The sequence below is a fragment of the Pelodiscus sinensis genome, chromosome 19, assembly GCF_052426305.1.
Source record: "Pelodiscus sinensis isolate ZL-2025 chromosome 19, ASM5242630v1, whole genome shotgun sequence".
In the NCBI taxonomy this organism is placed as follows: Eukaryota; Metazoa; Chordata; order Testudines; family Trionychidae; genus Pelodiscus; species Pelodiscus sinensis.
Genome location: NC_143070.1, coordinates 5,343,605 through 5,371,082, shown reverse-complemented (window position 1 = coordinate 5,371,082; position 27,478 = coordinate 5,343,605). Strand labels below are relative to the sequence as shown.

General features: G+C 49.4%; 1 protein-coding gene across 2 annotated transcripts; it reads right to left on the bottom strand.

The window, feature by feature from the left end:
- Positions 1-524: 524 nt before the first annotated feature.
- LOC102443392 (zinc finger protein RFP-like) lies at positions 525-22,306 on the bottom strand. 2 transcript variants are annotated; one of them, XM_075914044.2, is made up of 7 exons: positions 21,413-22,305; positions 17,878-17,973; positions 15,872-16,102; positions 14,691-14,713; positions 13,873-13,988; positions 10,965-10,997; positions 525-8,280 (listed from the first exon to the last, which is right to left on the bottom strand). In XM_075914044.2, exons 1-7 carry the CDS (start codon positions 21,833-21,835, stop codon positions 7,763-7,765), a joined length of 1,440 nt encoding a protein of 479 aa, XP_075770159.2. In that variant the 5' UTR covers positions 21,836-22,305; the 3' UTR covers positions 525-7,762. The 2 variants fall into 2 exon arrangements, with proteins under 2 accessions (XP_075770159.2, XP_075770160.2); XM_075914045.2 differs by lacking the exon at positions 17,878-17,973 and having other exon boundaries at positions 21,413-22,306.
- Between the last annotated feature and the right edge of the window lie 5,172 nt (positions 22,307-27,478).

Genomic DNA, 27,478 nt, shown 5'->3' with positions numbered 1-27,478 from the left:
ATTTTCTGCCAATCAGAGTTTTACACTCCTTGTCTTCCTATCAGCGCTTGGCTTTCCTGGTGAGCCAATCAGCGCTCGCTCGTGCCTATATAAAGATCCGCTGGGCACAGCTTTGTCTTTACTTATTTTCGTGGAGGCGGTAGGCGAAGGCGAATAGAAAAGGCGCTGTTGGGGGTGGATCTGGTTGTCTCGATGGCGAGAGCAAAGCAGATTTCTTCGAAGTTATCCACGAGGACTGATTTCCGTAAGAAGAGCGGGGAAAGCGCTTTACCCCTGTCACTGGAGAAAGCGAAGAAACCCCGCCGTGGTCACCTTGGTCCGCAAGCGCCGCGGCAGAGCCGTCGGTCTCCGAGATCTCCCGAGATGTTGCTTCCTCAACTGCCATTTCGGCGCCTGACCCACGGGTTGGTTCAACGCGCCGAGAGCAGCCGCCTGCGAGTCCAGCCTCCCGCCTACCGCGCCCTGCAAGAAGCCGCGGAAACTTACCTGATGCAGTTGTGCGAGGAGTGGCAGCTGTGCGCGCTGCATGCCAAGCGAGTCGCTGTGGGCTCCAGCGATGTGCACCTCGTGCGGTGTCTGCGTGGGGAAAGCGCCTGAGCGGCGTTAATGCGGAGCGAGATGATAGTGACACTTGGGCATTAAGTTTTTTTGGGGGGGGAGGAGGAGAATCCTCGCATCTCTTAAAGTTATTTTTTCTAAATCAGACGCACTTTTCTGTTTGTACGTGGCAGTGTTTCTGTCTTTCTTTTCTGTGTCCTGGTTTTTCGAGACTATAGAGCAGGGGTAATAAATAATTAAGTTGCGTATTGGGGAGAGGATTGATCCGTTTTCTAGGGCACTGCCAAAGGGGACTGAATTAAGTCTACTTAATCCCGTCCTTCTGGCTTTCTCCGGCCCCTCCCCCCATCAATTATAATCTTACAGGGGTTAGTTTGAAGTAAAATATTTCAGGGAATGAGCAAGTAGATGCACAAATCTGCTGGAAATACACTTCCTCGCACATTTTATGCACCGTGTTGATGATTTTTCTACCTGCTGTGCTCACGCAAGAACCGATGTACACCCCCTCCTATCTTCCCACCATGCGTTCCTGTAGGGATTCCCATAGATTAACTGCTGTGCTGTTACCCCCACGGGACCGTTCAAAATGCTCCGCCCTACATTCTATTGTGTAGTTTGTTGGTGTGGTAGTGATAGTAAAAGTTGGTTTCAGCCTTGTGATATTCACACATCATCCAACTATTAGACAATGGATCAAAATTTTGGATCTGAGAATCAGCGATAGCAATATTGTATTTTTTTCAGATGAGGCGGGGAATTAAGGGGAAATATATACTAGAAAATCAGTGAAGGGGGACGTTGTGATTTTTTTTATTGGCCCATTTGTTAGAGAATTAAGGAGAAAATACGTTGAAATGGAAGTATTATAAAGTGCCCAGAAACTGGGATTAAATAGCAGGTACACATTTTGCATACAGTTCTCCTTTGCGCCCTCATTTTTCTCCCTCCAAGTGCAAAATTGAAACTAGTTTGGGATTTAAGAGTGCAGTATTCCCAGGCGAGTCAAGGCAAAGGTGAAGCAATAACTTTAGTGGAACAGGGCCATTTTTGGAACAAGCATTTTACTACTGCAGAACTCTTAATTTCAAATAGGTGGCCTGTCTTGCTAAATTTTCTTCGGAACATTTTTTTTTAAGTATTTGCGACTTGAGGAAGCTATGCAAGAGCGAGCAGGGAGTTATATCTTTGATTCCTAGAGCCAATTATCAACATGGCTTTAGCTGCCATAGAGAAACCTCTCCACGCACTCCACCATTCAAATAATTATTCCAATTAATGTAAGGGATTTTCAGGGAATAGCCTGTCGCGAAAATAATCCTGTCTCTCTTTCCCCCCCCCCCCCAATATAATCAGTCCCTCAAACTGCACCTCCACCAATAGAAACAAGCAACAAAACCAATCTGAAGCTCACCTTTCCAATTTTAAATCTGCAAACAATAGAACCCCCCTGTCCTGAATGGTAAAGAACGAGATTCAGTAGGCTGTGAGAATTATCTTTTGTCCAATGGGAGGAAAGGACAGTTTATTCCCTCTACTTGCACGTGTTTGGGTGTGTTTCTTAGGTTCCTTTGACAAATCGGACGACAACAGAACCAGAAAAGTAGATTAATTGTTTGGCTTTTTTTTACTCTGCCACCCAATCCCCAGCCTGTCCCAGTGAAATGCAGACAGGGCAGCTGCTTGAATGCGGTTTTAATTTAGCAACAAACGCGAATTCTCTTAGGAAGTGAGGAGCCAAGCGGTCACAGCGCAGCTTTGGGACCTATAGCAAACAGTAAGTGGTTAACATCTCGGATAACTCCAGCAGGGGAAGCAGCCTCGACTGGGGAGGGGGTCACGGATTGTGCACAGCAGGGCTGGGCAGAAGAAACACAGGCTGGGAGAGGAGGCGGCAAGGAAGGATGAAGCAGGGGAATGATTCGGTTGCGTCGGGCTCTGCTCTTTATCTAGCCGGGAGCCGCGGCCGCCTGGCTCAGTGTGAAGGCGGCGGCTCCACGTGCGGTTCTCGGGGCCGGGCCAGGTTCGCTTCCTCTTCCAGCGGCTTCTGCAGCGTCCCGCACAGCTCCGGAGACTTCCGCGCCCAAGGGACGGCGCAAACCAGCTCTCAGCCAGACCGTCCTCCAGGCGGCTGCTGGTGCCCCCGCCGCCTCCAGGGCGCTCCTCAGTGGCGGGCAAAGAACAAGGGCCGCAACAGAGCTCTAGTATCTACGGGGCAAAGGAGTCTCCGCTTCGCGGCAGCGGCGCCTTGAGCGCTTTCAGGCTGCAGCGGGGAAGCGGCGCCCCGAAAGTAAAGAGGAAAGCAGCTATCGTCAGGTGCAAGAGCCGGCGAAGAAAGGAATAGGAGCCCCAGGGCCCAGTGACCTTAGCGGGAAAAATCAACCCGCTGCTGCACCCCAAAGCCCGCGGGAAGCCGAGCTTAGAAGACGCCATGAAGGGCATTTTCTTATGGATTCATCGGGACCATAAAGCAAAACGGTTCTTTTCAGAACCACACCTCGGGGTTTCTCAGAAGAGCGAATTGGCTCAGGCTGGGTGTAGTGGGTTTGCTAGTGAAGGCGATCAGGGAAAGAAAGCCCCGGGTATGAAAGTGCTAGCAGCGAGGTCGTTTTACAATGAGGGAAAACCGAGGGCCTGATATGGCCGGGGGAACTTTCAAAGTTAGCCGGAGGCTGGTGTTAAAACAGGATTTTTAAGTATTTCTTAGGCGAGCGTTTCTACAGCCCCTTTTGGCCTCAGCTGCAGGTATTTCACAGGTACAGAAATCTAGTTCGTAGACATCCATGCCCTGAATTCTAACAACAGTAGGAGAGTCCCTGCTAAACTTAGCTCAGCTGGAGACTGTTAGAAGAACCTTCGATTTTTCACTCGGGTGAATAAATCAATAGTTTAGTGCCTGACGAGTTTTCCAGAGGACGTTTCCCGCTTCACGAGGGATGTGGTTTCTTCCGATTTTTTTTTTCTGGATTTTACCAGCTCCTTTTTAGTTTTTATGCCCTCCCCGTTGCATTGTTTTTAGCTGCTGCTTGAGTGATTTGGTCTTCAAAGATCTCTCGGTGGGCCACATACTTCGCTTCCCCCAATCTTCTTTAGTAGGATCACGGTTCTGATTTTAACCGAGAAATAGAGTTAGAGGGAAGACGTGTTGTAAAACGGTCCCAACCCCCTCCCCCATAAGGGCTGATATCGTGGGTATCTAATAACCGGAGGAAGGGTTCAATTAAAGGCTTGTTTTAACAAGTATTGAGTTGTGCTCGGCTATCAAAGCACCCCCACTCAGGAACGATGCGCTACTGTGTTAGGCGCGGTACAAACACGTTCCTCACCCTAGGAATGCACATGCTAAGGGCTTCTGATAATAGCGAGAGCGAGGTCACGCCCATTTTTCTCTCAAACCTTGGCGCTGTTTGATTGGTTTCCCCACGGGAGCCAATGAAAAGTTGACATTTGGAATCCCTAATTTGCATACCGCTCCCCCAGCAAAGGACGATTGTTTTGGGTTGGCTTGAACGAGGTTGGAGCGGTGCTCCAATGGCTAAGTTTTCACTCAGGTCCGACTTCAGACCCTAAGCTCAGAGTTGAAAAGGGGGTTGTGTGAAGGGGCCTGTAGATATTGATTGAAAATATCGGTTGTTTATTTTAATGCATTTATTCAATGGCTAGGAGTCTGTTGAGTACAGATAGTATCTTTTGACTTTACATCTGGAATCCTGGGTAATAATCCTTTGCTCTTCTAGAACATCCCAGCCATGCATTTGTGTTTATATGGTTTCTTCTTTATTTGTTGTATACACATAATTTCCTCACAACAGATTATCTATTGACACATACAGGTTGATGGTACGTACTATGCTTTTTAGTTCTCTTATTGGCCTGAAAATAGTGACTGTCCATATGACAAAGAGAACAGAGCTCTGTAAGGAGAACAGATAGGCCCACATATGCTAATGTACAGAAACATTTTTATCAACAGAAAGTTGTAGCTTTGTGGTTTAAGTTCTCCCTTGAACAATATTGTAGCCTTTATTTTATAGCACTTGTTTTCAAAAAGGCTAGCAGTAATTTTTAATCTAATTGAATTGAGTCTCTTGAAGCCTCAATCTATATTTCTAATATGTCTCTCTTGGTTTAAAAAAAATGAAAAGCAAAAGAGGAGTAGGAAGGACTCTTACTGGCTTTATGTGTATGAAGTCCTGAAGAAGGATCACTCCAATGCTGGTATTTCTTTTTAAACTATGAGCTTTAGGAATTATTCTGTGATTAACATATGTGAGGGCACAGTTGTGGAAGGATTGTGCTTAGCTCTGTAGCTGGTGTAGAGATTGTCTCTTGCTGTGTGTTTGTGCAGAGCCTGGCACAACGGGGCCCTGATCTCAGCTGGGGTAGGGCCTGTCTCTCACTGAGTGTTCTGTGGACCACAGTCACTCAAGTGCCAAGTAATGATTCCTAGGGCCGTTTTTACCCACATGCAGAATACGCATCTGTGTAGGATACCTGAAAATTTGGGGCACTGCTGGGTCTTAATGTCCACCCATCCTCCTCTTCCTATCCCTCTTCTGTGGTTTTCCTTCCTCTGGATAGGATCTGTAGCACAAATGTATATTTTAGAATTGCTTAGTATTGATTTATAAGACTATAAGTATGGTGTGTAATGATTTGATGTTTAATTACTTGCTTATAAATTCTGTAGCTTCTATTTCTCTCTCTCTCTCGTGATTAGATGTTTACTGTAAGGCCTTGCTTCCTGTTAGCATTACAAATTAAGCTGTGCCCCTTGTCTGCACCACAAACTAAGTTGTGTCTTCTAGTAACTATTAATCTTGTCTGATGCTCTGCATAATTGTTTAATGGGAGTGTGAGTGAAAGCCATTGCAGATGCCCAGGTGATCAAGAAGAAGTGGAAACGTTGAAGATAACAAGGAAACAGCCATTGTGTCTTGGGGCTGAATTAAATTGGCAGCATTGACAACCTTGGAGACAGGCAGAGACCTGCCCAAGAGTGAGAGACAGCGATGGGTAGCCTGACACACACCATCAAAGGGTAACTGTGGAAAACGCCGGTCTGAAGAAGTGGGCTGTGCCCACGAAAGCTCATGATACCATCTATAACAAAAAACAGGACTGTGTAGCACTTTAAGGACTAACAAGATGGTTTAATAGGTGATGAGCTTTAAGGATCGCCAAAGGATCAATGCCCACAAAACAGATATCAGACTGGATCACAAAAAAAAAAAAAAAAGAGTTTCTTGCCATTTCAACCAGAAAGGACATTGTCTTAACGACTTGATAACCTGCATCCTGCTTCAAAGACCTTTTAAGACTTCACTTCAAAGAGAATCCTCTGAACTGTCATTCATGCTTAAATTTGACACTTTCACGCAAATTTGAATAAAGATGCTAATTATCTTACCCATTACAAAGATAGCTTCCCCAATTATCACCTCTAATATCATTAGCTCACAGACATTTACCTCCTCCTTTTCCCCTCCCCTCCTCCATCCCCCTTCTGTTCTGAAATTTGATTTGTCCTTTTCATATGTGTTCACTTTTTTTAATTGTATCCTTGGGTATATATGGTTGTGACAATTTTCTTCCACTATTTGATCTGAGGAAGTGGGTCTGGCCCATGAAAGCTCATCACCTAATAAACCATCTTGTTAGTCTTTAAAGTGCTACACAGTCCTGTTTTTTGTTTCAGCTGCACCAGACTAACACGGCTACATTTCTACCACGATACCATCTATGTTTTGTTAGTCAATAAAGTGCTACCAGACCATTTGTTGTTGACAAAACCTGCCAAACCTATTAGCAGAACTTGTGAAAAAGCCATTCAAGTGATAAGGAAACCTTTTAACAGGCATGTACCAACCCCAGAGGTGGAGAGGGAGGGTATACTGTTCATTTGTGAATTGACTGGGTTAGTCGACCGGACCTTAGTTTTTAAAATCTGCTTTAAAAATATTTCGTTAGAGTGTTGCTGAAGATTATAAAAATCCCCTCTCTAAAAAATCTTCATTCTCCCACCGGGCATAGGGTATGCCGATGTAATAGCACCAAATAGGGCCCCATAAATCCTAAGGACAGCCCAGCCTAGAATAGTTATTGCTACTTAGGAGCTCAAGCCTCGATCTTCAGCAACACTTAGGCTCCACTCAAATCAATGGAAATTAGACCCTAAAGATCTTTGATTTGGGCTGAACAGCCCGGACAACATGCAGCAAGATGGGCTCCACCCCTCAGAACCGGGTGGGAAGAGGTTGGACCTGAGTGAGATCTGGGTTTTCCTAAGGGATGAAGTCCAAGGAGACAGGGAAGCCCTTTCTTGGCTGAACTCAAGCCGCCAGTAGCAGCGCTGCTCTGAATTCTTCCCCCGCTGCTCCTGGGACAAGAAGTATTGGATCAAGTGCGCCCCTTCCCAACTGGAGACTTGCACTGACCAGGCAACGGACCAGCCCGGGCAACTTTACCTCCTGCCAGCTTCAAGTCCTCACAGGCCTGCTGATAGGGGAGAAAGGAGGCAATTGCCCCAGCAGGGCCTGGCAGTTCAAAAGGGCCCAGGGCTTCCAGACAACCCCCCAGCCCTGCCCCTTCTGCCCAGACCCTGCCACCCAAAGGAGCCACGCCACCCCTTCCCAGCACCAGGGGGAGGGCATGTGACCCCAGCCTCCCCTGGCTCTGGATCAGTCTGCAACACTCTGCCTCCAGTAAGTGCTCTGGGGGTGGAGTCTGGGTGGGCCCTGTGAAGAGGACTCCGCCCCCAGAGGTTTTGCTGGTGGTTTAGGAAGGCAAAGCCTTCCCCTGCCTATGATATCGGCCACGCTTTAAATCCCATGTGGCACACTCTGGGCAGCACCGAGGCTGCCTGGGTTGAGACTAGCCCCAGCCCCGCCCCTCTGGCTGAAAGCTCCGCCCTCTCGGAGCCCAGAGCAGGGCCCTCCCACCCTTACCCAGGGGCCCGATGAGGCTGTCAGCTTCACTGAGTCCCCACCTCCTCCCACGCCAACCTGGGGTCTCCGAGCTGATCTCATCCCCTCCGCAAAGCCAGCCGGCTTCTCCCTCACTCGCGGAGCCTGCAAGGGTGCTGCCGTCCCGCCAGTCCTCACAATAACAGCGAGATGCTCAAGCTGAAGCAAAGAGCTGGTCTGGTCGAGGTAGGATGGGCGCAACAGAGACGAGGCCCATCCCGGAGGGTTCATCTTGTGTCTTAGGGGCACAGTCTGATCTGGGAGGCCGAGCTCAGCAGCTCAAAGAAAGGGCGGACGGTCTCCCCAGCGAAAGTGGCGGGGGGGAAAGTGAAGATCGGGGCCTGGTTGCCCACATCGTAAAACGCCACCAGCCCCCCTTCGTAGTCCAGATACACACGGATCCTCCTAGGCCTCCCGTGCAGGTGCAAAGGCGTTTCCGGGCAGGTGAGCGCCCAGTGCTGTTCCCAATACTTCCGCACGGCCCAGATCCTCTGCTCCGGTGAAAACTGGTTCACTCCTTTCCTTTTCACGGGCTCCTGGGCTACTCCCACCACCCAGACTGCCTCTTCTCCCACCTCCACCTCCCAGGAATGCCTTCCACAGGCAAAGCCCTCGGAGGCCAGCACACAGGGAGCAGGATCGAATCTCCCGGGGTGGTCGGGCAGATCCTGCGGGGCGACCCCCCAGCTCACGTCTTTGCCATCAGCGGATACGACGAGCCAAGGGTTTGCCGTGTCAGGGTCCAGAGTCACGTCCGCTGGCCAGGGAGGGAGAGAATGAAAATCGGTGTTAGAGGTCAAGGTTTGCGTCCACATAATCTACAGCCGTGTATCTTAACCAGTGGTAGGAGTACCCTTAGGGGTACTCGACAGAAGCCTGGGGAGTACATCAACACAACAGAAATTTGGAGAAAACTGACTTTTTGTGTGTTAAGTTTTCTAGCGCTTTATTATTTTGGTACTTTTTACACCCGAAAATGTCATCACCTGCCTGGGTACGATTAAATTGTTTAAACAAATGTGTTGCAATGGTAGAAGAAATTGTGTGTGTCTGAAAACTGTAAGTACTGGGGGGTACTTTTTTTTTTTTTTTAAAGGGGTACTTTTATTTAAAAAAAAAGGTTATGAAATGCTGGTCTACAGCACTGCCAGGGCTGTGCCTTGGGTTCTACTGCCCTCTGGTGGCCACTCACAGGCATTTGTTACAGCCCTTCAAGCCTATTTTTATGCCCACCCCTTTTTTCTGTTCTGACCTTCTGTCCCTCAAATCACTGATCAAATTTCCTCTCCCTTCCAGTCTGATTGTCACACAGTGACTGAGTCACTCCTCAGGCAGGCTCTACCTATCTGGGAGCCTCATCCAAATGTTCAGACAGAGTCAGCTCGAGCCTAAACAACGGGATTTTCTTTCCAAATAAACATCAAGGTCTTGCTGTTTTCTTTCTGAGGCTTTAAAGGTGCCCTGTGGTTTTATTTTCGGGGAGGGAGAAATTTCTCTGTGACCACAAGGCTGAGACATTATTTAAAAACAGTAAATGAAAGCAAGATTTCCCCTAAATCACGTGAGTCCAGGAGCTGGGTCTTTAAAGCAATACAGTCGTGTTGGTTTGGTTAAAATTACAGTTGATAATACTGCCTGGGTACTTATTAATGGATCTCAAAGCCACTGTGTTGTTTCAGGCCAATTCCACAAGGCAAATACACAGGGAAGGGTTGGGACTTAATTTCATTTACAAGTTTGATTCCTATCAGAGAGGAATGAATAAAGACATTGGCTGGCTAGCATACTACCTTCCCCATCCTAATGACTTAACTACCAAACAATGGGTATTTAAGAACCATTTACGCCTTCTCTATCAGCTTCATGTAATATGAAGGCTACGTCTAGACTGGCATGATTTTCCGCAAATGCTTTTAAGGGAAAAGTTTTCCATAAAAGCATTTGCGGAAAAGAGCATCTAGATTGGCACGGACACTTTTCCGCAAAAGCACATTTTGCGGAAAAGCGTCCGTGCCAATCTAGACGCGCTTTTGCGCAAAACAAATCTGAGCTGTCTACACTGGCCCTTTTGCGCAAAAGCTTTGCGCAAAAGGACTTTTGCCCGAACGGGAGCAGCATAGTATTTCCGCAAGAAGCACTGATTTCAGACAGTAGGAAGTCAGTGTTCTTGTGGAAATTCAAGCGGCCAGTGTAGACAGCTGGCAAGTTTTTCTTGCCAGTCTAGACCCAACCGGACACTCTAATGCATTATATTTTCCCCTTCCTTCTCCCCATGCCCATCCCCTGTTTATTTTGGAACTGGACTTTTACTACTCCATTCATCTGAAGAAGTGGGCTGTGCCCACGAAAGCTCATGATCCCATCTACGTGTTTTGTTTGTCTTTAAGGTGCTGCGAGACTTTTAGTTGTCTTTGAAGTTTTTCCAATACTGCAGTTGTTAGTAATAACCCTTTTCAGTGGTCATTGCATAGAATCATAGGACTGGTAAGGTCCTTAAGAGAAGGACTAAGTATCTAGACCAGTGGTCCCCAACTTTTTGGGGCTGCTGGACGCCTGGGGGCGGGGCCACTCAGGCCAGGCACGCGGGGGCGGGGCTGTGCACGCACCCAGGGGTGGGGCCACCCATACACCGTGTGCCCAGTGCTGGCGCCACTCCTGTGCCACACGCCCAGGGGCAGGGCCGCCCATACGCTATGCACCCAATGGCCAGCACCACCCATGTGCCACGCGCCCGGGGGCGGGGCCGGCCCTGATCACCCAGCGGGTGCACAGAAATGTCCCGGTGGGTGCCATGGCGCCCGCGGGCACCGCGTTGGGGACCACTGATCTCCATCAGTGTTTCCCAATTTTATTTGGCCACAGAACCCTTTTAAACTTGGAAGAATTTTGAGGAACCTCTATAGCTGGGGGGGGGGGGGAGATTTGTCAAGCAAAAAAACCTCCAAACCACCACTGGGGAGTGGACCAAGGAGACCTGGGGGCCAAAGTGCAGTCACACATGTCCCGAGTGGGCTATGGATATGCAGAGTGGCAGCAGGGGAGGGGAGGTGTCTTTGCACGCCAGCTCCTCTTTGTCTCTTTAAGGGGGGAGAGTGATGGAGTGTTCGCAGAACCCTTACTTTCACTTTATGGAACCCTTACTTTCACTTTATGGAACCCTTACTTTCACTTTATGGAACTCACTTTGTGGAGCACCATTTGGGGGACACTGCTCTAGACCGTCCCTGTCAGGTGTCTCTGTCCAACCTGCTCTTAAAAATCTCCCGCGAGGGAGATTCCTAGAGGCGGAGGCAAAGCAAGGTGCTTTCTATCACCCCCGACTCCAGAAATCAGTTGGATTCCTGCCGCCTGCATGGTCCCAAACCAAACGTGGTCTCCTCACACCAGGAAAGCAGTCCCCTCGATCATGCCCATCTCCCTGCGGCCCCCTTCGAAACTTACCTCTGCCCGGGTTCGGTTCAGGCACCAGACTCGCTAAAGGAAGAAGAGCGTGGAGAGTGGATCAGATTTTGTTGATTACATTTGTGGAATTAGTGACAAGAGGGGAACGAGGGACGAGACAGAAAAGACGACACCGAAAAAACCCATCGACAGATCTTTCCAGTGCCTTAGAATTTTGTGTGGATTAAATATGGTGGCCGGTATGCTAGGCAAGGGAAGGCACCTTCCCAAACTGCCAGCCTGGCCTCACCCACACTCCTGCCCCCTCTCTCCCCACCCCCCGCCAAATGCTTCCCGTAGGGATACTGGGGGTGGAGTGTTGCTTCCCCGGAGTACCCATCCTTCCCATGCGCCAGAGCGCAGGGGGATGGAACCACATGGCATCCACCCACCTTGCTCCTCTCCCCAGGGTGGGGAGGTGGGGCCTTGTCAGAAGGGGCAGGACTAGCGTGGAGCTGGGGTCTTTCCTCCCCCAACCCTCCCTTCACCCAGGGGATTAATTAAGAAATAATTAAGTTTATTGTTCATTTATTATGTGATGTTGTAACTACCATGTTATATTAGAGAGAATCATGGTGTATGTGAGTTAAGTTGTAGGATTATAGCCGCGTTAGTTTAATTAGTAGTTAGAGGGGATAATTACATACTAGATATTTAAGTAAGTATGGCAAAACACAAGGGCTGTGTCTACACTGGGCCACTTATTCCGGAAAATCAGCCGCTTTTCCGGAATAAGCTGCGAGCTGTCTACACTGGCCCTTGAATTTCCGGAAAAGCAACGACGCTCTACTGTACAAAATCAGCCGCTATTCCGGAAAAGCTACGCTGCTCCCGCTAGGGCATAAGTCCTTATTCCGGAACACTGTTCCGGAAAAGGGCCAGTGTAGACAGCCCAGTAGTCTTTTCCGGAAAAAAGCCCCGATCGCAAAAATGACGATCGGGGCTCTTTTCCGGAAAAGCGCGTCTACATTGGCCACAGATGCTTTTCCGGAAAAAGGGCTTTTCCGGAAAAGCAGCCTGCCAATGTAGACGCTCTTTTTCCGGAAATACTTATAACGAAAACTATTCTGTTTTAAGCATTTCCGGACATTCATGCCAGTGTGGACACAGCCAAGGGCTACCAGCTAAGGCCTATAAGATTATAGTTTAGTCACAGGCTCTAGAGCAACGATGGCAACCTAGACTAGTGAGTGGGCCACATGAGTGACCCTCCTTTATTTCAGTGGGCTGCAAGATCATTGTAACCAAGGCAGCCTCCTGGGACAGAGTCGTTTCGCCCACTGCGCTTGCGTACCAAGAATTTGCAAGCAGGGCAGGCTGAACTGGAGCAGCACTGAGGTTGGACGCAGAGGGAGCATGCATCTCCCACAGGCAATGTTGTGTGCGATGAGCACACATCTTCCTTTACCTGTCTTTGCTTTACAGACATGTTATTTTAGTGATACTGGTCGGAAAAAAACTCTGCAGACAGACACCGGCAGAATCTGGCAACCATGAGCATGGGCACCAGCAAACAAAATGTTTCGCTGGCCACACATAGAAGTCTGATGGGCTGCATGTGGCGCATACTGATAAACAGATACCAAAAATTAACTCAATGCCCTAAGATTATGGGAAGAGTGGTACCAATGGGTGATAGTGTTAGCAGTTAACAGTAAAGGAAGATTTTGCTGACCAGATATTTAGCAGGCGCATTTTTCTAATACACACCTTAACGGCCGCTCGTACGAAGTGCAGAAATGCTAATGAGGTCTAGGAAGAATCATATTCTAAAAAATTGAGCCTCCTGTGGGAAACTTCAGCAGGAACCATCTCTCTGCTGATGTTCATGCCTGGGGCCGAGGGTATCCTAGGTGGGGGAAGGCATTCCCTTCCCAAACCACCAGCGTGGCCCCACCCATATTCCACCCCCTGAACACCTCGGCTGTGTCTAGACTGGCAAGTTTTTCCGCAAAATCAGATGATTTTGCGGAAAAACTTGCCAGCTGTCTACACTGGCCACTTGAATATCTGCAAGAACACTGACGATCTCATGTAAGATTGTCCGTGTTCTTGCAGAAATACTGTGCTGCTCCCATTCGGGCAAAAGCCCTCTTGCACAAATCATTTGCGCAAGAGGGCCAGTGTAGACAGCACAGTACTGTTTTGCACAAAAAAGCCCCGATGGCTAAAATGGCGATCGGGGCTTTTTTGCGCAAAACCGTGTCTAGATTGGCCACGGATGCTTTTCCGCAAAAAGTGAAACTCAAGTTGCAGTGAGGTTCAACAAGGACAAGTGCAGAGTCGTGCACCTGGAACCAGAGGTGACAGGAATAAGGGGCGGGCACTGGCCATGTGACTCTGTTTCCCCTGCCAGTGAGTGCTAACCTCAGCTCCACTAGTCCCCTGGGCCACAGCACTGGAGGGAGGAGGGTGGAGTAGAAGCCGGGAGGTGCAGGGTGGGGGGAGAGGTGTGACCTGTGGTGGAGGGGGTTGTCCCGCACTGGGGGGGTCACATGGCCAGTGCCCCCCTTCTCCTGTCACCTCTGGTTCCTAGAGACTATTAATCTGAAGTGAGTAGCAGAGGTAACTTTCACTCTTGAACCAGTAGCCACCGGATCGGAATCCTAATTTGGTGTCACACCACATTACTAAATTCACTGTAAATAAAATAAAAGGCTACAAGCATTGACGGGGGCTTTCCTCTTTCCCACTCACCCAACAAGAAAGAGACGTGGGGTGGGGGGCGGTTGATTTCGCCCAGGGGTTAATCAAAACCACCCAAGACCCACCCGTGTCGCCAGAACTTGGATGATGTGAAACCAGAGTCAGTGAAATCTGAATCAGACCCACCCCTGTGTAAACACTCTCATGCCTCCTGAATGTCCCCATCTCTCCTGCCGCCCCCCCCCCCCCCCCCCACCATTACCTTTCAGCTTCCTCCGGGTATCCTGGAGAAAAGCGAGGCTTTGAGAAAACAACCAGAGTCTCCATTTTGGTTCAGGAGCGGCAGGCGCCGGAGCCTGGAACGGCTTCATCTCACATCTGGAGAGAGACACAAGGGCTACGTCTACACTGGCACCCTTTTCCGGAAATGCTTATAACGGAAAACTTTTCCGTTATAAGCATTTTCGGGAAAAGCGCGTCTACATTGGCAGGATGCTTTTCCGGAAAAGCACTTTTTCCGGAAAAGCGTCCGTGCCCAATCTAGACGTGCTTTTCTGCAAAAAAGCCCCGATCGCCATTTTCGCAATCGGGGCTTTTTTGCGGAAAAGACTACTGTGCTGTCTACACTGGCCCTTTTCCGGAACAGTTTTCTGGAAAAGGACTTTTGCCTGAACGGGAGCAGCATACTTTTTCCGGAAAAACACTGATGATTTTACATTAGATCGTCAGTGCTTTTCCAGAAATTCAAGGGGCCAGTGTAGACAGCTGGCAAGTTATTCCAGAAAAGCGGCTGATTTTCCGGAATAAGTGGCCAGTGTAGACACAGCCAGGGGGTGTTACCCACAGAGAGCCCGGCCCAAGCACCAGGGAGAAGAGACAGGGCTGGAGCGGAGTTCCCAGATTCACCCACCCTGACCGTCTGGGCCATGCAGGACTCTGGGGAATGGAGGAAAGATGAGGAGCTGTAGCAGGGAGGCCGTCCCAAGACGGCTGGAGACAAGGAGACGTGTCCTTCACCTGATGCCCAGGCCCCTTCCCAGCCTCAGGAAGCACAAGAGGGGGTGAAAAGCAGCTGCCTACCTGCTCAAAGTGCTTCTCACATCCTAGAGGGGAGAGAGAGAGAAACAGGTGCTCAGTGCCACAGGTGGGGGAACCCCCTGGTCCCACAGGGGGACTCGTGCTGTATCACAATCAGCCCCAGGCCCCTGCGTAAAACCAGTGGCGCTGGGCCGTCAGCAGGTGGACTTGAACCTGCGACCTTAGGAGCTAAAGCGGGGCTGGGAAACCTTTTCTGGGTCAGGAGCCACTGAAAATCATTCGGGGGTTGCACAAAAGCGAGAAGAAAAAAACCCCCACACTGACGTGGCCCCTGACTGGGAAGCAGAAAGATGCTCCCCGTGTTCCCCTCGCACACCAGAGCCTAGTGGATTTTGTGATCCCCCCTAGGCCTGGGGTGAGGCCCAAAATGAGGGGGTCAGTGTTTGAGAAGGGGCTGCCAGGAAGCAGACTGGGGGCGTGGGGTGGTGGTGCAGGAACAGGCTGGGGGTTGGGAGGAGGATGCAGGGGTGGGGTAGGGGTGCGGGGTCTGGGCGATGCTGGTGAGGGATCCCAGTGCTTGGAGTGGGGAGCCTTGGGGATCGGATCCAGGCAAGTCAGGAGCTGGCTCCAGCCCCTGGGACTTGGGTTCCCCGCCCCTGGGCTAAAGCCACGTGCGTCTGCAGCATGAGCTACAAGCAGCGTCACTCTCCCTTGTCGGGGTCTCAGTGCCTCTGGGTTACACCCGCATGGTGGAGCTGTCTTCCCTGAAGGCAGCACCCTGGAGCAGGGACGTAGCCACGGGTGGGCCTGTATGGCCCGTGGCCTGTCCACTTTGCATCCAGGCCCATCCCTGCCCCCCTCCAGGGCTCTTCTCACCTCCCAGCGCTTGTCCTGCTTCACCAGCCCGCCCGGCGCCCACGCAGGGTCGGGATGCTGGGGCTTATCCCTGCATCCCACCGCATTGTCCACCCACCCAAAGTCTGGCTTTTCCATTGCCCTGTAGGACTCTCAAAAGCTCTCTGGCAGAGACCAAGGTCTAGGCTACGGGGGAATCTTCTCCCACTCAATTCAGGACAAAGGAAGATTTTTCTCTCCCCCAAAGAACCAAACCTTTTCCCTCTGGGCTGCACAGAGGAAGAGCTCTGTTGAGCTGAGTGATGCTCAGTGTCCCGTGACGGTGGTTTCGGGAGCTGGGACCGGGGGTATCTCTTGCACGGACTCACCTGCATGAATTCACACGCTGGCTGCTCGCACTTCTCCTCCATCTCCCTGATCAGGGTGTTGAGACAGGAAACCTCCTCGGTGAGCCGGAGAACGGTTTCATCCTTTCTGGCTGTGACCTCTTGCCCCAGCTTGTCCAGCCAGGCCAGCAGGAGGCGCTCTTGTTCTCGTAGAAACCTGTGCAGTCGCTCAAACCGATCTTCGACCTTCTCCTTTTCAATTTCCACGTGTCTCTGCGAGGGACAGGGAAAGGCCACACATAGAGAGAGACTCCTGCAATATCTGACATGTTCTTCAGGGTCATTTTAAAGGTAATTTTTAGAGAAGAAAATTTGGATGTCTCATTGGACCTCTGAAAAATGAGCCACTGGAAATAACCACTCAATGCGTAGCAACAGTCAAAAAATCAAACAGCATGTTAGGAATCATTTAAAAAGGGATGCAGAATAAGACAGAGAATATCTTGTGGCCTTTATATAAATCCATGGTATGCCCGCATCTTGAATATTGCCTGCAGACGTGATCGCCTCATATCAAAGAAGATATCTTGGCATTGGCTAAAGTTCAGAAAAGGTCAACAAAAAAGGGTGGAATGGCTGCCGTATGAGAAGAAATAAATTAAACTGGGACTTTTCAACTTGAAGAGATGATTAAGGGGGTGATATGATAAAAGTCTACCCTGCAGTTATTTTTGGAAAAAGATACGCAAGTCTTTTTTCGGAAAAGCCTTTTTTGACATTTGGCCTGTCTACACAGGGCCAAATGTGGGAAAAACCTTCTCTTTCGGAAGAGGAATACAGGGCTTCCGAAAAAACGCACCCGCTTTTTTGGAAACTGATCCGAAAAAGCGGACGCATTCCCTGGACACGGCAGAGTTTTTCTGGGTTACCTCCGGTATCCCAGAAAAACTCTGTAATGTAGACATAGCCCGTGTCTGGTGTGGAGAAAGTGAATAAGGAAAAGTTATTTACTTGCTCTCCTAATACAAGAACTAGGGGTCATCAAATGAAATGAATAGGCAGCAGGTGTAAAACAAACAAAAGGAAGTTTTTCTTCACACAACACACAGTCAACCTGTGGAACTCCTTGCCGAAGGATATTGTGAAGATCAAAGACTTTAACAGGGTTAAAAAACGAGCTAGATAAATTCACGGAGGATAGGTTCATCAAAGGCTATTAACTAGGTTGGCACTGGCCACTGTTGGAAGACAGGATACTGGATTAGATGGACCATTGGTTTTACCCAGCATGGCAGTTTTCAAGTTTACCAGTCATGGTTTAATTACAGAAATTCAATTATTTAAAGACACCTTTTGTCCTCTCAGTTCCTTTAAAGCAAGAGATAATTTTTGCTTGACAAAGAGGAAATATTTAATTTCTCCCTCCTAGAGTAGGCAATATGGCCTCCGTGCTTCTGGGTCACACGAGTTACTGATATGATTGTCTTCACTGTAGTATTTGGACAAGACGTAGGTTTTAGCGTGTCTGTCCCCCCAACGCCGCTGTGGGGATAGAATGCAGGAGTCCCAACAACCAGCTCTCATGATCTAACCTCAAGCCATGGCGCCTGTCCACATCTAAAAATGATTCTAGTGCCTTGCTCCCCCTGCACTGACCACTACACACCATTCCCCTCCCAACATCAGGAATGGAACCCACGAGTACTGACTCTCAGCTAGCTTCCTGCTCTAACCACTAGACCACACTCCTCTCCCATTGCTGGGACTGGAACCCCAGGTATCCTTGCTCCCAGCCCCTAGATACTGCTCATCTCCCAGAAGTGGGAAGTTCTACGAGCCCTAGGTGACTGACAGGTAAACTGAGGCACAGAGCCACTCAAAGACTTGTCCAAAACCACACAAGGAGACTTGGGGGGGGGGGGGGGTGAGCCGGTCAATAAACCCAGCTCTCTGAATTACAGGCTTAGTACCCTAACCACCAAATTTTCCTTCTTCTTGTCACATGGGAACCCCGTGTGAATTCGCTACAGGATACCAATGGCGGTTACCAGCAGTTCCCGGCTTTGCTCTTCCTCACATGCTATATGAGTCAGAATCTCTTCTCTCCCCTTCTCCAAATCATCCAGTTGCCTCCAGATTTGCTCCTGAAAGAATCAGATAACAGAAATGTGTGGGGCTTCTGCTCTAAGCTGAGTGCTTGGGTGGCCACTCAGGAGGGATTCTGATTAGCAGAACGTCCACCGCTGGATGTTGTGTTTCTCCTGGTGGTGCACATTCACATAGGCCTTGGTGCACACAAAATTATTCTGCACGTGGATAAAAAAACTTTGTCTCCTCCCCTTCTCCTTACCCCTATGCCTGCCTATAGGGCAGGATAAACAAGTCAGTGTCGGTGGTTCTTGTCACGTTATCGGATTCTAAAGATTACTGTTGCACCCATGGGACGGGGGGTGTTTGCCCCAAAAGTCGATACAAAGGGGGTCATGTGAGATGTTGAATGAAAGCTTCTGTTCTACTGATTCTGGACATGCTGTTCATGTACTTGTATAATATCTGTATGTGGAGTTATAAACATGTACTCTGTGTTGATGCTGGAAAATTCTCTGTCTGAGACAGAGCAATCGGCAAAGAACGTTCAGCCAGTACTTGTGCTAATTAGCAAGGCAACAATGAATTTCTAGGTGCCAATACACATCTGAGGAATGTGACTGATACTTGCAAACCAGCCAGAGCATAATGGCTGCCAGCATGTGAAATGGAGATAAGTTGCTCGACCATGTGACCTGCTCTGGCCAGGAGTATGCCAGGAGAGGTATATAAGTGCCATGTGGCACCCTCCATCTGGTCTTCAGTTCAGCTCCTGATCCCAGATGCAGCGTTGCAGGGAACAATGAGCCAGGAAGAACCGTGGACCCATCCTGACAGAGGATGTACACCCAGAGACTTTTAAGCTAGCAGTTTGTAACATCCCTGCTATGAGCCTGTATCGAGAGCTGGGTGATTCGATGCATGTAATTTATTCTCCTTAACAACCTCACTCTCATGCTTTTCTTTCTTTTAGTAATAAACCTTTAGGCTATGTCCACACTGGCAGCTTCTTGCGCAAGAACTCTTTTGCGGAAGAGTTCTTGTGCAAAAAATCTTCCACAAGAGCGCATCTACACTGGCATGTGCTTTTGCACAAGAGATGTGCTTTTGTGCAAGAGCATCCGTGCCAGTGTAGACGCTCTCTTGCGCAAGAAAGCTCTGATGGCCATTTTAATCATAGGGCTTTCTTGTGCAAGAAATTCATGTTGCCTGTCTACTCTGCCCTCTTGTTGAAGAGCTCTTGTTCAAGAGGGCTTATTCCTCGTGGGGAGAGGAATAACTCTTTTAGAAGAAGCCCTGTTTTACAGCGCTATACTGTAAATTTACTTGCGCAAGAACACACGTGCTGTGTAGCTAGCAGGCAAGCTTTTGCGCAAGAACATCTGTTCTTGCACAAGAAGCTGCCAGTGTAGACAAAGCTTTAGATTTTAGATTCTAAAGGATTGGCCCAGCATGATCTTGTGGGTAAGATCTAAGGTGTAAACTGACCGGGAACTGTGGCTGGTTTCTTGGGACCGGAAGAACTGGTTCGGGGTAGGTGAGATTGGGTTCTATAACCCCTCCCCTGTGTGTTAGGCCCAGGGCTGATTGCGGCACAGAGGGAGCTGGAGTGTCCGAGGGGTTTTGCTTGTGAGGCTTCAGGCTGGCCAGATAGGCAGCTGGAGCTCTCCGTGTGATGGGTTTGTGACCTATTTGGGAAGATCTCCAGTCTGGGGTTGTAAGGAGCCCCGAGTTTAAGCAATTCGCCTTGAACGGACACCCTCAGCAGTGCCCAGGCCCGGCCCGGTTCGTCACAGTTCCCAATCTTTTTCGCCTCTCCCAACAACAGCGGTGGGAGCGCTGTACCCCAGCCCTGGCCCCCAAAGTTGGGGCGGCCTGGCAGTGGGCCACGGCCCAGCGATTAGGAACCACTGGTCTGTGTGGCATTTTAACAAGGAGTCCTGTGGCACCTTAACAACTAACAGATTTAGCTGGGTATAAGCGTCCATGGACCAAAGCCACGGGGCTGGCTGCCTGCAGATTAAGCGGGTTTTACCCAGGAACACTGAGGCCCAGATAAATACGTTAGGCTACATTCGTAAAAGGGATGTAAATTAGACGTATCACAATTGCTAATGAAGCGGGGATTTAAATCTCCATCGCGTCATTAGCATAAAAATGGCTGCCGCTTTTTTTCGGCGTGGAGCTTTGCCGAAAAAAAGCGCCAGTCTAGACGCTGATCTTGCGGAAAATAAAGCCTTTTCCGAAAGATCCCTTATCCCTTATTTCACAGAGGGGAAAAAAAGCGGCAGCCATGTTTATGCTAATGAAGCAGGGGAGATTTAAATCCCCGCTTCATTAGCAATTACGATACGTCTAATTTACATCCCTTTTACGAAAAAGGGACGGAGTCTAGACGTAGCCTTAGTGTTTCAGGTGCCACTAGACTCCTCATTGTTTGTGCAGATACAGACTTACCCCACCCCCCGCCCCGAGACTTACAACATTTGTACTGACTTGGCTGGTGCTTTTTATGCAGCCTGTTGCGAAATGAGGCCACTATCTAGCTGAGCAGATGTATCCCCCTGGAGGACTTCTGACTCCCCCGCCCCTGTCCAGGATACACATACTCCAGGGCTACGTCTACACTGGCATGATTTTCCACAAATGCTTTTAACGGAAAAGTTTTCCCTTAAAAGCATTTTTGGAAAAGAGTGTCTAGATTGGCATGGACGCTTTGGCGCAAAAGCACTTTTTGTGGAAAAGCGTCCGTGGCCAATCTAGACGCGCTTTTCCGCAAAAAAGCCCCGATCGCCATTTTCACGATTGAGGATTTTTGCGGAAAACAAATCTGAGCTGTCTACACTGGCCCTTTTGCGCAAAAGGGACTTTTGCCCGAACAGGAGCAGCACAGTATTTCCTCAAAAAGCACTGATTTCTTACAGTAGGAAGTCAGTGCTTTTGCGGAAATTCAAGCGGCCAGTGTAGACAGCTGGCAAGTTTTTCCGGAAAAGCGGCTGATTTTCCGGAAAAGCTGGCCAGTCTAGACACAGCCCTGGTGGAAACCCACTGGGAGCAACGTCTACCGGCAAGAGAGGCCCGCTGTCAGGCTCTGGAATAAAAGCTCTGTGTCATCTGGGAACATGGGCGGCTGGGGGAGGTAAGACTCCAACCCCACTCTCAGCCCCGCCCCCTCGGATCAGGCCACGCCCCCATCAGAGAAAGGCACATGAGTCGAGCCTCCCTGGCCCTGGAGTACAGGGATGTCGGGTGTGGGGGACATTCGCCCTCCGCCCCCCGAATGTCTACAGGTTGGGCCTTCCCCCGCCTAGGCTGCAGGACACCATGGCTCGGAAGCTTGTCTTTCTCACCAACACAACTTGGTCCAATAAAAGATATTCCGTCCCCCCCCACACACACACACCGTTCCCATCCCTCCGACATCCTGGGACTGACCCAGCCCCAACCCCACTGTGCATGGCTTTAATCTGTCCCGCTCAACTGATTCCCTCTCACCTTGTATTCCTGGGCAGCCTCGTCTATGGGGACCACCGAGTGAGCTCTGTGATCTCTGGCTCTGTCACACACAATGCAGATGGGGGTTTGATCCTCCTCGCAGTAGAGTTTCAGAGGCTCCTGGTGTTTCTCACACACCCTCTCCCCTCCTGGCTTGGCCTGTTCATTCTCGCCCTTCAGCCGTTTGACGATTAGGTTTACAAGAGCTTCCAGCTGCCTGTTGGCTCGGAAGTTCCCCTGGGGAAAAACCTCCAGGCAAAAGGGGCAGGAGACAGCTGCGGCGGCTCCCTCCCACCACCGGCGGATGCAGGCACGGCAGAAATTGTGCCCGCAGTCCAGCGTCACCGGCTCGTTAAAATAATCCAAGCAGATAGGGCAAGAGGCTGTGTCTTCAAACACAACTGCTGGATCGGCAGCAGCCATAGCTCCGGAGTGCCAGGGCGAATCTGTTTCATTTCCTTATTCCCAGAAAAGGACGAACGCTTTGTTAACAACAGGGCGTTTCCCTGCTTGTAACACATTACCAAAATGGGGTTTTTTCCCAGAGCGGGGGTCCTTCCCCCAAAAACAGCTTTGTCAGCTTTGCAACTTGCTCTTGATTGCTCTTGGGAGAAAGGACTGTCCAATGGCCAGCAAGCTCCCCCCCCCAAAAAGCTGTTCTTAACTGGGGTTAAAATCAGAGGGGAAAGCAAGCAGGCCCGCTGTGGTGCGCAGCTCCGGGAAGAACTGGCTGAGCTGCAGCAAAAGCCAGCAGGGAGCCAGTGAAAGAACTGGCAGGACCTCGGGTTGGGATAGGGCAGCACCTGTGAGAAATTTCAGTTCCTTTCACCCCTGGTTAAAATAGACCGGAAAAGAGAAGGAAACTTAGCTTTTCACTCCACTCAGCAGCTGGAGCGGAAGATCTAGAGGAGCCTGGAGTTGAACTAGAGCAGCTCCCCTGTGAAAAGTCCTAGCCCCACCCCTTCCACACAAGGCCCCGCCCCTTCAGCAACTGTCACTCTCCTCCATGGAGCCAAGCCCCATCACCCCAACTGGATCCTTCCTGACCAGCTGGAAGGCCATGCCATGGCCCCAGTTTTCCTCTGCAGCCAGGGAGCCGGGCTGTTGCGCCACAGCCCCAGCCTCTCCCAGCAACTGGGGAGCGTAGGCAGTTTTGGGAAGGCCATGCCTTCCCTGGCCTATATTACTGGTCACACATAGACACTGCTCTTTTCACCATGGTGACTGTTTAGCAAGTGTGAAAAACCCGGACAGGAAAGTGAAAGGTCAGTGAGGCTACGTCTACACGGCAGGTTTTTTGTGGAGGAGGAAATTCCAACGGAGCGCTCATTTGCATATCTCGCACGCTCATTTGCATATCTCGCACGCTCATTTGCATATCTTCTTCCGATCCTTTTCGCGAACAAGGTTGTTGCACTAAAAAGCCCTGTGGAGACGGGGCCATTTGTCGGGGAAAAAACACCCTTTTGCGCAAGATCCCTTATTCCTCAAAAAATGAGGTTTATAGACTCTTGCGCAAAAAGGGGGCTTTTTAGCGCAACAACCTCTTCCGCCAAAAGGATCGGAAGAAGAGATGCAAATGAGAGTGCGAGGTATGCAAATGAGCGCTCCATTTGCATTTCCTCTTCCACAAAAAATCCGCCGTGTAGACGTAGCCTCTCGAGGTGCCTGTATAAGACAAAGCCCCAAATATCAGGACTGGTCCTGTAAAATTGGGACATCTGGCCACCCCTTGTTTTAATCAGCCCCTTTACATGTTCTGGGGGCTCTGGGCTCCCCCCACTTCCCTCGCGCAAGGCCCCATGTTTGTGTTAGATTCCATTTTGAAGCTGGAGAAACACAGCTGTCCCAATGGCCAGCTGTCCTTCCACCAGTTCCGTCTGCCTCCGTCTGTGCTGGCTCCAGAAATACACCCACCCTCAAGTCCAGAACAACCCTTTTTTTACTTTATTTTGGCCTTTTCCTCACCCTTTACCATCGGATTTCATAAGTACACACACACGGGGTCAGATCAAAGGTCCATCTAGCCCAATGTCCTGTCTACCGACAGTGGTCAATACCAGATGCCCCAGAGGGAATGAGAAGAACAGGGAATCATCAAGTGATTCCTTCCCTGTCATCCATTTCAAGCCTCCAGAGAAACAGAGGTTAGGGACACCATTCCTACCCAACATAGCTAATAGCCCCTGATGAACCTGTCCTCCATGAATTTATCTAGTTCTTTTTTGAATCCTGTCCTGGCCTTCACAACATCCTCTGGCAAGGAGTTCCACAGGTTCACAGTGTGTTGTTTTTCTGTGTTGGAATGGTGGGGAAATTATGAAGATCTGCCCCCACCTGGAGCCTTCCATCCCTCAGGTGCCCTTCAGAAATGGTGCTTTCTAAGAACTCCCCCCACCCCGATTTGTTTGGGAAAATTGCTGGCTGTCCCCATTCACCAGAGAGGAGGGGGAAAGTACACTGTTGCTGCTTTCTCCCTCTTGCTGGCGAGCACAGGGGGCAGTCAAATCTGGACCTGTCCCTGCAGAGGGACATGCACCCTTCCTCTGGGTGTGTCCACTGGAACTGCAGCAGCCATGGAAGGGCACTTTTCACCTGTCCCCAAGCAGCTGTGGTGAGAGAGGGCTGGGGTAGTCCTCTCCCCACCGGGGCAGCCTGCATACCGAGCCCCCCATCCCCATCCCCATCCCCGAGCAATGATTTACATGAAACATGGACAATTTGAATTTAATTTTCCAAAAAAAAACCAAATTAATTAAGGACCCGAGCAAATCTTCTATGTTAAATATTTTTAAAAAACACATGTTTATTAGGGGGGTAGGGTTAGAGGTTTGCTGGGGAAAACGGGGTCCCAAGCCTCCTCACCTGATGTCTCTTGCCTACCCCCAAGTTTTGCCTGGCTTAAAAACGACTGGCTTACACCATCAAGCATGAAAATACAAACCCACCTCAGCCACTGGCACTGACGAATGGCCGACTTTCTCGTTGTTGCCATATCTTACTACATCAATTGGCACCTAAACCCTGTGCGTACAGTTCGACGTGGAGAACAGGCTTAACAAGTCCGTGTCCGTATGAAATTTTTGTGGGAACTGACTTTTCTAGTAATTGTTATGTGGCCTGCTGTAAAACCAGGCAAATATCCTGTTGAGTTGATGTGCCCCATGGAAGATCTCTACCTACCCCCAGAGGTATACTTACCCTTGGTTGAGAACCACTGATCTAGACAGTTTTTCCTTTAATTTTTTTTTTTTTTTGTAAATAAAAGGAATTCACCAGCCTTTATCTACCTGAAGGGGGCTTCCAAAGAGGATGGAGAGAGGCTGTTCTCAGTGATGGCAGACAAGAGAGCAAGGAGCAATGGTCTCAAGTTGCAGTGGGGGAGGTCTAGGTTGGATATTAGGGGAGGAAAACCTATTTTCCTAGGGCACATCTACACGGCAACATTAGGTATGTCTAAACTATGGAAGGGGGGTTTGAAAGAGGATATGCAAATTCAGCGGGAATTCTTCTTCTGATCACTTTTTCATATGCGGGTCTTTCGAAAGTGAAAGTAGCCCGGATGCCGTTTTTTCGGAAAAAAAACCCTTTTTCGAAAAAAACCCGCTCTTCCTAAAAAAAGGAGGCTTACGTGGTTTTTTGAAAAAGGGTTTTAAAAAAAAAATGCAGCCAGACTACTTTCACTTTCGAAAGACTCGCTTGCGAAAAAGTGATCCGAAGAAGATCCTGCAGAATTTGCATATCCTCTTTTGAAAAAGCCCTGTAGTTTAGATGTTATTTCAGAACAGTTTAGTCTGCGTCTACGCAGCTGCCAGTTATTTTGAAATCCTGGCGCGAGGGAGGACATCTTACTCCGACTCCTGTAGACCTCCTTGCATGAGGAGTACAGGAAGTCTTAGGAAGACCATCTCGAAATAAGTGCTATGTTAGGATACGTCTACACTCCAACACTATTTTGACATAACTAGCACTCTTCTGAAATAACATAGTCGGCAGTTATTTCGAAATAGTGTCAAAATAGCCTCAAGCTGGAGGACTTCTTCTTCCGACTCCTGTCTCTCTCCTTGTATGAGGAGAATGAGAAGTCAGGAGAAGAGGGCTCTGGCTTGAAAGAAGCGCTGTGTAGACACTCCCAATTTTGAAATGAGTTATTGCCAAATAAGCTACACCAGTGGTCCCCTCCCCCATCACCACTGATGTTCCCCCCATCCAGCCGCATGAAGAAATGAACACAGGGGAGAGGCCTCCTAGGTCTTCTTCGCTCCATTTGGTGCACGTTCCCTGCTAACCTCACGGGGAACTCAGTAGGGCTAAGTCTAGACTGGCATGAATTTCCGAAAATGTTTTTAACGGAAACATTTTCCGTTAAAAGCATTTTCGGAAAAGCGCGTCTAGATTGGCAGGATGCTTTTCCGCAAAAGCACTTTTTGTGGAAAAGCGTCCGTGGCCAATCTAGATGCGCTTTTCCGCAAAAAAGCCCCGATCGCCTTTTTCACAATTGGGGCTTTTTTGCGGAAAACAGTACTGTGCTGTCTACACTGGCCCTTTTGCGCAAAAGTCTTTCGGACTTAGTTTTTCCGGAAAAGCACTGATGATTTTACATGAGATCCTCAGTGCTTTTGCGGAAATTCAAGTGGCCAGTGTAGACAGCTGGCAAGTTTTTCTGCAAAAGCAGATGATTTTGCGGAAAAACTTGGCAGTCTAGACACAGCCTCGATGTCTCCTTCGCACTGGGAGGAAACTCAGTGCCTTGATTAGAACAGGACCAGAATTTTTTTTTTTTAAAAAGTCAATTTTCTCATTCCCAAATTGAGCATCCTGCAGGCTGGCCCAGGACCCAGCATCTTTTTCAGATTCTCTTCCCTTGTCATCCAGCTCTCAAATGTAACTCATGCCTGCATGAGCCAGGTGCAGTGATGGGCGGGGTGGAAATGCCGTTTGCAGAGCGGGGTGGAAACGCACGTTGTGGAACAGGGCCCTGAGTTACCGTGGAAAAGGAGGGGGGTGTTTGTTTTCTGGCTTTGGAATAATAAAGTAGAATTTAGTTTCTTAAAATGTCCTGAGTCTTTTGTCAAGAAGAATCCGTCAGAAATGGACTTGGGAGCTGTCTGGGAAGCTTCTTTCAGGGGATGTTTCTGAGCACTGCAGAATCTTGCAGACCCTTTTAGGAGTCTGGGGGTGAGAAACACTCACCTACAGGAGAAAGCCCCTCTGTCCAGCAATGTTCCCTCTAATTTTTCCCACCCACGTGCAGATTTTTCATCTATGTGCGGAATAATTTTATATACACCAAGGCCTGTGCCTATGTGCACCACCCATAGAAACAAAAACCTTGCTGTGCGCGCTCTGCTCATTATCTGGTGGGGAGCACTGGACTCTCACCTTAACACCTGCACAAGCGCTCAGCTTACAGGGAACACTGATGTCCGGCATGTTTGTTCAGCTGTCTCCAGCTGAGGGAGACAATCAGAATGGTAACACTCGGCTGCTTTTTCTTCTTTATTTTGAAGCTCGGTGGAGCACTCAGAGAGAGAAATAAAGAGCAAGTTTATAATGTGTTTGGAGATTGGCCGACGTACAGCGTGGGTCAGGGCTAGGTATTCTTTGTGATCCAAAAATCAAGTAGGAGGTGTATTCAATTGCACAAGTGGAAAGGAGGTTCATCTGATTGCACAAGGGGGTGTTTCAATGAATTACACAGGGGGGTGCATTTGATTGCACCAGAAAGGTTGCAATTGATTGCCCATGTGTGTGTTGGGGAGGGGGGCGGGATCACACCAGCATTCCAAACCCACCCCCTTTGTCGTTCAAGGTGCACACATCATCCGCGTCTGCTGGGAAACGCACAGAGGTCACCCAAAGCATCTTAGCTCGACCTCGCCGTGCGCTCTCCGACTTCCTCATAAAGTCGAAACTCGCTTATGCGCCTCTCACTCAGCCTGCCTTCGATCGGGAGAGACCCTACCGGAGTCCCCTTCCCATCACTCACCCGAATGTAAATCCGGAGTGGCTTCCCATGGTGTAAATGGGGCCTGATCACCCTCTGGCTCAGCTTAATGCAAAACC

Excerpts from the sequence above, each read along its gene's own strand:
- LOC102443392 (XM_075914044.2), bottom strand. The coding sequence starts at position 21,835 with ATGGCTGCTGCCGATCCAGCAGTTGTGTTTGAAGACACAGCCTCTTGC. Across the intron at positions 16,103-17,877 it reads AGCAAAGCCGGGAACTGCTG|AGACACGTGGAAATTGAAAA; the intron begins GTAACCGCCATT and ends TGTCCCTCGCAG. Across the intron at positions 8,281-10,964 it reads TGAACCGAACCCGGGCAGAG|CGGACGTGACTCTGGACCCT; the intron begins GTAAGTTTCGAA and ends CTCCCTGGCCAG.